The 11,865-nt window shown below is 34.4% G+C and overlaps 1 protein-coding gene across 1 annotated transcript; it reads left to right on the plus strand.

Moving 5' to 3' along the window:
* On the plus strand, positions 1-5,339 carry LOC135686038 (syntaxin-binding protein 1). Its single transcript, XM_065202184.2, has 3 exons — positions 1-383; positions 832-2,343; positions 4,134-5,339. The coding sequence occupies exons 1-2, from the start codon at positions 103-105 to the stop codon at positions 2,336-2,338; spliced, it is 1,788 nt and encodes a 595-aa protein (XP_065058256.1). The 5' UTR covers positions 1-102; the 3' UTR covers positions 2,339-2,343; positions 4,134-5,339.
* The last annotated feature ends 6,526 nt before the right edge of the window (positions 5,340-11,865 follow it).

Below are 11,865 nucleotides of genomic sequence, written 5' to 3' on the forward strand. Positions count from 1 at the left end.
TGACACAAAGGCTGAGTGTCTTTTAAGGTGTGGATGCAGGAATATGGCCTACTTAAATTGAATGCAATATAACGAAAGCAAAAGGGCTGTTTCAGCTTAAAGATGTCTTTAAAGAACCTTGTTGGTCAGAAGATTTTGAATGATGTTGTCAAGAGCTGTAAAGTGCCTGGGGAATGGAAAGCTCTGGTTGTTGACCAGCTCGCAATGCGGGTCATATCTTCCTGTTGCAAAATGCACGAGATTATGATGGAAGGCATAACCATTGTGGAAGATCTTACGAAAGGTCGACAGTCACTCCCTTTGGAAGCAATCTACTTCATAACGCCAACAGAAAAATCTATTGATTTGATGCTTGACGATTTCAAAGAAGCATCGAATTTTAGGTTTGTTTGTAAATTGTAGTATTTTCTTGTTTTTTGTGTCATGTATCGACATATTATTTGTATTGTATTTGTTTCTAACCTACCACGGAAAAGTAGTTTTTAGCACAGCGAGAAGCTATTTTTATCAATCAGTTGCCTGGTCCTTCTCATCACTGTGACCACAACTCGTGATTATTACGCCTGGAATTAAAGATAATGTATACAATTTGAAAGAATTGTGCTAAGCAAAACTGAATTGATTCAAACTTCATCAACAAAATGGCTTTTCTATAAGAATGAAAATCCCCGCTTTAATTTTTAACTTTTTGGATTTAGACAGATGCGAGAATTATATAGTAAACAAGGAAGTATAAGCTCTTATTCATTCTATTCCAATAATTTTGTTAAATTGTTCATATTTAATTTGTGAGTTACAATTTCCTTATAAATTTCTTCTTCTACATCTTAGATACACTGCTGCCCACATATTCTTTACAGAAACATGTGATGCAAAACTATTTCAGAAGCTCTCCAGTTCAAAAAGCTATTTGTCTAGGAAGATAAAGACACTGAAGGAAATCAACATTGCATTCTTGCCTATGGAGGGTCAAGTTTTTTCATTAGATTCATATGATGCTTTTGATAAGCTATTTAGCCCCTCTGTGAATGATGAAAACAGGCAGAAAATGGTTGAGGTTATTTCAGAGCAGCTTGCAACTGTATGTGCCACTCTTGGTGAATATCCATCCATCAGATATAGGCAAGGGTCGTCTGTTGCCTTAGATGTGGCAGAGGCTGTCTCAAGACGGATTGACTCATTTAAAGCAGATGATCCATCAATAGGTGAAGGCCCTAATAAACAACAGTCTCAGCTGCTCATTCTTGATCGTGGGTTTGATTGTGTTGCCCCCTTGCTCCATGAGCTGACATATCAAGCCATGGCATATGATTTGCTGGATATCCAAAATGATGTATACAAGTATGAGGAGCACAGTGGAGGGGATTATCAACTCAAAGAGGCCATTCTTGACAATAATGATGAGCTGTGGACATCTCTTAAACACAAGCATATTGCACAAGTATCGCAAGAAATTATCAAGAAATTTAAAGAATTTCAGGAGAAAAAGAAAGTTGGCATGCCTGGAACAAAAGAAAAGCAAGCTACAATGAAAGATTTGCATCTGATGATGAAAAAGCTTCCACAGTACCAGAAAGAACTGAGTACATACAGATTGCATTTGAACCTTGCTGATGATTGCATGCGCCATTACAAAGAAGGACAAATTGAAAAACTGTGTTTTGTTGAACAAGATTTTGCAACTGGTTATGACAAGGATGGTGAAAAGATCAAAGATCCCATGAGGTCTGTTGTACAAGTTTTGCTTGACAAAAAGACAAGTGAATATAGCAAGATGAGAATTATCATATTGCTTGCAATTGTTATGCAAGGTCTAAGTGATGAAAATATGACAAAACTGATGGAACATGCAAAGATCTCAGGTGCTGAAAGAGCAGCAATCTTAAATATGGTGCACTTGGGCGTGCCAGTAGTGCAAGGCAGTGGCAAGAAAAAGGCCACTCCTCAACGGAAAGAAAGACCAGGTGAATCATATACAACTTCAAGGTACGTCCCATATGTAAAAGACATAATGGAAGACGCAATAGAAGGAAAACTTGACCAGAAAATGTTTCCATTCTTAACCACAAGAGGAATGAGTGGTATGGGTGTCTCAGGTGTCATTTCTGCCAGACGGGGAAACTATGGCAACTGGCATAAAGATAAAAACCAAACTGATGCAAAGAGTGGACCAAGAATCATAATTTGCGTTCTTGGGGGTGTTTGCTACTCAGAGACAAGGTGTGCATATGAAGTCACAGAGGTTTACAAAGATTCATCAAAGAACTGGGAAGTCATTATTGGAGGAACAGAGATAATCACTCCAGATGTTTTGCTGATACGACTAAGAGGATTGTGATTCAGGTAATTTTTTGGCATAGATTTGTCTCAAAATTTCCATTAAATCTTTATACCATAAATCCTCCAATAAGCCCCCAAAGGCTAATTTGCAAAAATGAATTTTTGTGTGGGGGTTTATTCAAGGGGGGCTTATTCAAGGGGGGGGCTTATTCAAAGGGGGTTTATTTGAGGGGGGCTTATTCAAGGATTTACAGTATGCCTGCAAGTTTTGGTGCAAAAATTGAAAATAAAGTTGCAGTTGACTTTCTTAGAAGTAACTTTAAATCATTGTTTCAGTTGAGAAATATTTTTCTTCTACAAACACTTTTATGTGTATGCTATGGATTATTGGCACTTGTCTCACTGGTAACAACTACTTTAGAGCTATGACACTGTTGCAGTCTTTTGAAGTGTCATCTTCAAAAAGGGTGTCTCTACTGATGGACCATTCAGCCAAATTTAACATAGAGCAAAAATGTTTGCAGCCACTTTGCAAAGGGCTTTTGCACCTGTAAGCTGCGACCAAAGGGGTGATGCAAAATATTTTCATGCCAATCAACCATAAATCACTTTTATACACCAGTCCTCCTGGGAGGTGCAATGTGCAGAAGTTTGGTTTCACCACAGACACAAAAGCTGTGGATCATGGTGGGATGAAGTAGAAGCTTGATCTTTTTATATTAAATTTTACAGTGTAAGTAAATCTCAATGCTTATCAGTTCTACGAAGAAATAGTTTCAACTTTTAGAGTTATCATATCTCAAAAACGGCACCATGCAGCAGGCTGATTTTAATGGATTGACCTTCACAACTCAAAAAATAAGACAAAATTGGTCGGTATACCAGGAAAATTCATACACTTTCATAAATTTTCCACAAAGATACCTAACTTGAGTATTGGTGAATTTTGGGTGCAATTAACCGAAAAGATAAAACCATAATATATTTTGGTATATGCAGTAGATTCAAGAGAGCTTTCCATTAAAGAAGATTGGCTATGAGTGAAAGTAGCTGTTTCTTCTTCGATTTTGAAATCGCTCTTGTATTCTTTGTGCATGAAAAGAAAACAACATTGGGCAAGGTCAAAGTTAGAAGCTTTGTTCCACATTTTAATACATGATACCTTTCTTGCAGCTTTCTTGCTTGAATAGGCCTAGGCATAGGATACTTTAGTTTGACAAAAGGCATCTAGTGAAACAAAAGATGAATGAGTGCTTTTAAAGCTTTACTCTAATATAATAAATGTATCTTAAGTAGATAATTTATCTATTGACTCCATCATAAAAATGAAGTAGAGGAAAGGTTAAAATTCAAGGTTTGTTTTCTCATATTTTGATGTAATTCTAATTGGGACGACACAACTTTCGCCAGCAGGCAAATCACGGTAGCATATGTGCGCATAAAAACATTTTTGCTCTATGTCACCTAATATAAGTAACTAAAGGATATCTAATCATGATATCTGAGTCATTGATTTGTATATATGTTTTGTTTTATGAAATAAACCAGGAAAGTCAAAAAGTTCAGTTTCAGTTCAGTTTCCATTTTTTAAATTCCACTACATACAATTTATCAATAACAAGACAAGCATACATCTAAAATACAAGAAATTAATACAATATACCAATACAAAACATAGACACAAGATAGATTGTATGGAGGGAATTACTTACAGGATACTATAAGGCTGTATAATCCCAATCTTTTACTTATTATGCATAAGTATCACTTACCCATATTGACATAAGCTATCAATTGTTTCAGAAAGCAATCAGAATCTTTGTCATTCTTCTCACTTTTTGCATTTGTTTTAGTTGCTGAAGCTGCAGAATTAGTAAAGATTGACAGATCATCTCATGTATGATACATGGCAAAAAGTTTCAAGATGTTTTGTATTGTAAGTTTTGTTGGCAATTCTATGATGTTGAATGCACCTTAATATATTTCATTAACATTAATAAATTGTTATCCAAATTGATTAGATGAAAACATTACAATACCAATTTTCAAAGTCCACACATATATTAACCATGATTATTAAAAATTTTATCCAGTGGCTAATACTTCAATGTAGTTTGTGAATTTTTGCAGATAGGCACATATCTGAGGTCTGCCTAGCTGAAATATGAGTAGCAAAGCATTGATACACCAGAAAAGATAAAATGCCAGGAAAAATTTGCTTCATTGCAGTTATCTTGTTGCTATCATGATATATACCAGATTGATTGTCATGTTACAAAAGGCTTACTTACTGAAAGATCGTTGGTCAAGAATTATTAAATTATAAAAATCAACAATCAATTTTGTTAAAGGGCCTGCAGTTTACAATTGAGGTTTTGGTGGATATGTATTATGGAAAAATTCCTCCGTAGAGGTTTCGTCACACGTACCAAAACAACCTCTGTTCTCATTAAAGCCTACCACCCAACTATTTTTGAAACGTTTCTCTAAAGCTGAACTTTTTAGACTGGAAACAAGCAAGGATTTTTATTTTCCTATTTCACCACATTTCAGCAAAACATAAATTGTAAGGTTTTTTGTTATTATTAGAGAGCAGAAAATTTCCTCTTTTATGTCAGGTACCTCTACAATACAGCCAAATTTAAATGCTGTTTTGTTGAACATAATTCAACTTCATATTGAAATTAGTTTGTGTCGAAAATAGTAAATTTGTGACAGCTGTCTTGGCCAATAGTGCAATATCTCTCTGTTGAAAATTGATCATTAAAGATAAAAGTGTAAAATTAATGAAAAATTATTCTCAAGAATAGCCAAAATTAGTTACTCTTGTTTGTCTATTTTGAAAACCTGCAATTTAATTAACATTATCAAGTTTTAGTTTATGATTGAGCTTTAAGGAAAGTATGCTTAGCATGTTCTGTCTTTACTGTGTTGACCTTGCCAGCAAAATTAATATGTAAATTAGTTCTTTGTTATAACATTATCAACACTTGTAAATGTTTATCAGTTTTAACTTGGGTTTTATGGCAACTAGCTATAAATTACAAGGAAATCTTAAATCAACTTTTTTGTCTGCCAGCCTTTGTCATAATTTCTGTAGACATTTTAAAGGACAGGAATATTACCATAAGGTATTTTCAGTTAGGTGAAATGCGTGAGCTGTAGCTATTAGATTATTAAGGCTTCAATATGTATTGATAAAACATCTGGCAGATTTTAAAGAAACCTGGCTTCGTATTTTCTTGTTTTCCTCAAGACCAGTGTAAATATTTTCAATTTTTTTTCTATGTCACAATCTTAAAAAATATTTGGTTTATGCAGCAACCTTGCCTTATTTGTAGATAGGGTCATGTTTCATTTTTTGAGATAGGGTTGTTCTGCATTGCTTGTTCCCTAAAAGTCATGCAACAATGTTTGTAAAAATCATAAAATCATAAAATCATAAAAAGTATTCTTAAATCCAGTTTTTCTCTTTCAACTCAAGCATCAAGAAAGCTTGTGGAATATTTTGGCCCTTTGCAATGGTTGATTTAAAAGATAGATGCAAGGAATTGTGTTTTTGTGGAAACAGTCACCTTTCATGCTCTAAACAGGAAATAGCTAAAACATCATCAACATATCAAAAATAGGTGGCTCATTTTTAGATTTGGTTAAAAGAATTGATTTTCATAAGAACTTTCAAAAATGTCAAGGTGGATTTCCTCTTCACGGTATGGGTAGAAAACGGTATATGGTATTAGAATGCGCAGAAGATATTTTGATATACACAAACTGTAACCTTACCGAACTGCTTTCTGTTTTTGAAAGTTGAAATCAAGGCAATCTTTTTCCACTGCCGTTTTACCTTCCAACCAATCATATTCAAGCCATAACGTCACAACTTCAACAACAAACTGGCTTCGTACTGTGTCGCAGTCATTCTGAAATATATGCAGTTCTACTTTTTACTTTTTGCTATTCATTCTCTCAATCAAAAGTTGACCAATCAGTGACTCGCACGTTCACTGGCTAATATTAATTGGCAGATGGCTAAATGAGACGACACCTGTCAATCATTTTGGGGAAAATGTTGCAAATTATTAGAAGATAAATTTAGCATTAACAAAATGAATGTATGAATCCAGTTAGAAATGAAGGTATGGAATATGAGTAATATCGAGATTTGAAGATGAAGAAAAATGATCACATGGTAACCATTTCTAGTTTACTGGACATCGCATATCTTGCAACTGCAAACTTATCAAGCTATCAACCGCTGTTTTTGTTTATGATTTGTTTTCTGTCATTTGCCTAAGGATTTGAAATCGACTGAAACTGTACTATAATGTTTGCCTTGTTAGAAAATCAACGCATTTTCTTGAGAGCAAGCTTGTTAGCTAGATCTTCCATCCTCGGGCATTGACACTGAAAATACAGAATTTTCCAGAAAGTAATGTAGTTTTTTATCAGTGTCAGAAAATTGATTTTATTTTTAGCATTTGACTTTTATCCGGGAGTATGGGCAGTTTTTTTCTTGTTGTAAAGATGTACTTTTAATTTCCCTTGAATTTATTCATTACAATGTTGGGTTAAAGGTGACTCGATGTTTTTTAACCTACAGTCCATCATAGTGAAATTCAATTTGTGCTGAATTTTAGTTTTTATATTCTGTATTTTGTTATGAGTAAAGAAAGAAAAAATAGACCATGTGATAGGCTGTGAACTTCAATCCGGGACGTTACACTTTAATTTGGGACTTTGGACTTCTAAATTTTTGCGATGTTTTCATACAGACTTTGTTGGTTTAAGTGTGAGTTATTCTCTCCCTGTTTTCTTGCTCGGGAAATCAGTATCAAAATTAGATTTGGCTCAGAACCTAGTGTGGATTTCTATTGTTTAGACTATTGTTCTATCCGTGTGTCTGAACCAATGAGAAATTGCATCATATGCACAATTTTAAATAGTTTCTAATCTATATCAGGTAGATTATTTAAAAAAAAAGGGTTTCAAAATTTCATTGCAGTTGAGCATGACTGCTCTTTGTTCTAGGACCAATGGTAGGATGCCCTTTATATCATCGGGACTTATGCGCAGGACCGAAGAACAAGGTTCCCTATTAATTATCGGTACCCTTATATTGAACAGGACCTCAAAGAAAACACAGGGTGCCCGTATTAGCTGATGGAACTTAGGATTCTGTATCGAAAATAAGCAGAACACTTCCTCAATGCAAAGATGAGGTTCTTTCATAAATAGCTGATTTTTAAAGGATGAGAAATGGATTGTTTTTGTATTTTAATGCAGTAAGATTTTCAGCCGGTTTTGAAAATACAGTCGAAAGCATACCGGTTGCGCAATTTTATGTGCTAGGTTTTCAGACATTTTATACAGTCCTCATAAAGCAGTCTTGTTGATAGACAAGAAAACGATGGTTACAGAACTGATAATGAAAATTAAATTGAAAAGCGACGCTGGTAAATTTGATTCAAAAGGAATAACTTGGCCTAATTGGCCTCATTGCAATACGAGGCTTCTTAGAAATTTCATTGGTTCAAGTTTTATCAGGAAACAGAAAGGTGGTGGTTTCTCTAGAAGAGATGACACGGGCAAAGTAGTCTTTGCAGAAATAGCACTTAAACACTGCCTTACAATCAAAATTGCTGTAAAACATCCTTTTTTGATTTCAATAGCACTCGAGTCGATGCATGAGCTTTTTCTTTTGTGTTTCAAGGGCTGCTGCGCGGAACAAAGCGCGTGGTCACGTCCTGCACTTTTCTCTCTCCCTCTCAGGTATACATTTTAGTTACCTCTGCACATCTCAGGAATGCCATAAAGCTTACGCGAAGCTCTCAAAGCTTTTCGGTGAAACTGCATATTTGCTTTTGCCTTGGCGATAAAACATCTACAAACCTTTTTTACTGTATTTCTCTCCATATTGGCTTTGATAAACATTAACAAATAATATATGGTCAGTATCATAGCGAATGGATAATCACGACAAGCGTTAATAGAACAGTCGATTACTCAACAAAAGAAGGAAATCTGGACATCTGCACGGTGAGTTTGAGTTCATGATATGTTAATAGGAATAGAACAACTTAAGTACATAACCTCGTTCTGTGTGCCTTTGTACCACCTGTCTGTAGAGAAAAAGTAATTACTACTTGGAAAATGAGTCAAAGTAATTTCGACACCAGTTTATACTCCTTGTTTTTATTCGATAATTCATGGACATTGACCGTTATTCTACATCAGCCCCGGAAATTCAATTTCTTTGAGACAAAAAGGTTAATTTAGAAATAGAGAAAAGTCTTTGCGCAAGTGAAAAGGTATATTTTTAGCTTTTAGCGAATTTTTGCACTTTTTGTCTTCTTTCTAAAACAAAACGGGCATGAATTGTCGGTGTCCTGGATACATACGTTCTAAACGACACGAGGAAGAACGAAGAAACAAAATACAATGTCTAATGACGAGTGATCGATTCTGGCGGGAAAAATGTTTAAATACTAGTTCGTTATAAGTTTATATATTTCAATATTTCATTACGTTTTGAGATTAGGCATATTCCTCCCAAGATTGAGACGATCTATTGTAATCGTAATCCCAACGGGTAACTTGGATGACTTTTGTATGGGATCGCTCCTCATACCATACCAGATAGCTGTTCTATTTACAGGAAAACAAAGCGATGGAATACCTAAGTCTTATTTTTACGTAGTGACTCGCACACTGCTCTTTTCTTCATTTTGACGCAATTTAATGGCCATGTCAATCAAAGATTGCTTCAAAAAGGACATTCTCATAAACTCTCTCAATATGATATTTTATAATTGCAAATATTTCATAGCTCTGAACAAGAACTTTACGAAAGTAAGTGTAGAATCACTATCTGTAAGCTGTTATAAGTAAACATTGATTTTCAACACTAGATGCGATTTTTAACAATGATTTTTAAAAGTTTTGATTCATCAAGTTAACGCACAAAAGTATTTATTGCACAACTTTTGTAGCTAGACAGTTAAATGCGGCAGAGAACTTTACAATTAAGAAACATTTAAATTTGTTTGGTGAATCTTCAAACATTTTTAGAGTGTAAGTGCTTTCCGTTTGTGCAGGAAGAAGTTCGCGTCTAAGTCGAGAATTTTTACTCTACATCTTCACTATTCCAGTGGACATACCAGTGTAGTTTACAAGAACAAATATTCTTTATATATTCAAATTCAAATACATATATTGGTAAATAAATAAGAAACGGTACTGATAAGATGTGAAGGAGAAGCAAGTTTTTGAAATACTTAACGCGAACAATATCCGATTGTTAAATTAAAAAGGCTGTGAATATCTGCAGAAAATATTGGAGTCACCAAATATTTTCTACCAGAAAGGTGGTGGTTTCAACCACCAAAGTCCCGAAATGTTTTTTCAAAAATTTTATTTTAATCCGTAAAAGGGCCCCAGACATACACTGCCAAACAGCAGCAAGATCTGCAGTGCTATAGCGATGAAATTGCAGAAGATTTGAATGCAAACAGTGAAGATCAGGTCATGTCACAGGAAAGTACAGTGATCGACTAGAGGCAGAAGAAGATGAGTTGTACTCATTTTCTTTGGGATATCAAGCAAAGAAGACAGTGATAACAAAGAATGGATTCTACAGCACTTCCTATTCAACAAAATTCACTTCTGTCCAGTTATTTTCTACTATCTAAACATTTTTAGGCTCTCTCATCCACGATTTCCAATTACCTGTGAAGGATTATGACGTCATAAAATGATTATAACCTCATGCAAGAACGTTTAGAAGTAGAAAAAAATAGTTATTCTATATATTATTCAAAGGCACAGAATATGTGCTATTCATATATGGAAATTGGTTGTCAAAAATAGTTTTGATAAAACAATAATGCGGTTCAAAGTGAATTTTCCTAAGTTTATGACGTCATCAAAAAATTTGACTTCTGTTGAAAATATTTCCTGTTCAATCTTGGATTTTAAATCTGCATAGTTTATTTAGTCGAAAAATACAATAAAAGTTGAGGTCAAGTCTTTGGCTGATTTTTAAAGAATTTGTATCAATTTTTGATAATGCCATCAAAAACAAGCAAATTCCGCTGTAAATTTTTTTTGGTCCATCTTGGATTTGAAATATCCATGGTCGATTTAGTTGGTATGTGAAATAAAATTTGAGGCTAGACAGTTTGCACGTTTATAAACTTATTTCATGAAAATAAGCCCACTACATTATTTTCATGAATAGAGAATCTAAGAAGAAATAATAGGCCTGCCTATCTTATCTCTAGATTAGCCTTGTAAGTATGAGATCCGAACTTCATTTTGTGCAACTTTTTTGATACAAGCAATGTAAAAGTCGAAAACTCAGTGACCCCCGGAGAAAATCCACATGTTTTTCTGGCCCGGCACTCAAAACAATTAAGAACCCCTGTTCTAAAGCTTTGATGTTACTGTTCAAGTACTGATAACTTCAATATACTGTAGTATGATTCACAAGATCACAGACCTTTGACTCTACTTAATACTTATAAAATATTTACGTCATTGCTAGAGATGTTAAATAATAAGTTTCTTAAAACAGACCCCTGTGGTACTGGTACGCCAGTTTGTTTGTGTTACTAAATAATGAAAAATATTCTCAGCTAACCGAATTTTATAGCTTTTAAAAGATATTTCATAGAGGCGAAATGATTCAAGTGGCGTATAGATGGGAAGGCGCGTAAACAAGAGGGATTAAGTTACCTAAATGCAAAAGTATGAAAATTAAATTCATTAACGTTTTTACTCTAAAGAACGCCGCGGCGTTTATTATAAACTCCAAATTTTGGATGCGGCGTTCAATAAAGGGCAGCGTTCATCAGAGGGCGGCGCTCAATACAAAATGAAAAGTTTTTCAAACGAAAAATGACAAGAAAAATGCGATGGAAAAAGATAAAAAGAATGTCAAGTCAAGTCAAGTTTTGTCAATATCCCTTTCTCCGTCAAAGTCCTCGTCTCTATGAGATAAAAACTTTCATTCAATAGAGGGCGGCGTTTATCAGAGGTCGGCGTTTATCAGAGGGCGGCGTTTTTCAAAATGGTTGGCTGAAGGGGCGGCGCTCAATAAAGGGCGGCGTTTATCAGAGAGAGGCGTTCATTAGAGGATATACGATATTAGAATTGGCTTTAGATATACATAGAGACTGAACCGGAATTCGCTTTGAAGTAGATAGAGACTTGAATTAGAAAATTCCTTTAAATTCTTTACATCATATTTTTGGCTTAACTTTTAAAGGTTTTTATTCATTTTGTATTTATGATTGCATCAATGTGGTTTACAGTTTTAATAAGATAAGTAGATTAAAATTCTTTGAAAATTGGTCACAAAAAGAATTTTTTTAGATATATCTAGATAAGATATCTAGATAGATGAAATTTACAATTAAAAACTTGTCATATGAAAAAGCGATGGTCTTTTGCCCTAAAACAACGAGATAGAAATATCACTTTATAGTGCTTTGCAAAGTTAGCCACATATGGTAAGCGACCTATCTCCCTCAAATCTAAACCCTCTAGTCTTTTAGATAAAATTGTTTAGAGATTCCACAAAAAAGC

This window comes from Rhopilema esculentum, chromosome 6 (genome assembly GCF_057945365.1).
Source record: "Rhopilema esculentum isolate cy_ngs chromosome 6, ASM5794536v1, whole genome shotgun sequence".
NCBI lineage: Eukaryota > Metazoa > Cnidaria > Scyphozoa > Rhizostomeae > Rhizostomatidae > Rhopilema > Rhopilema esculentum.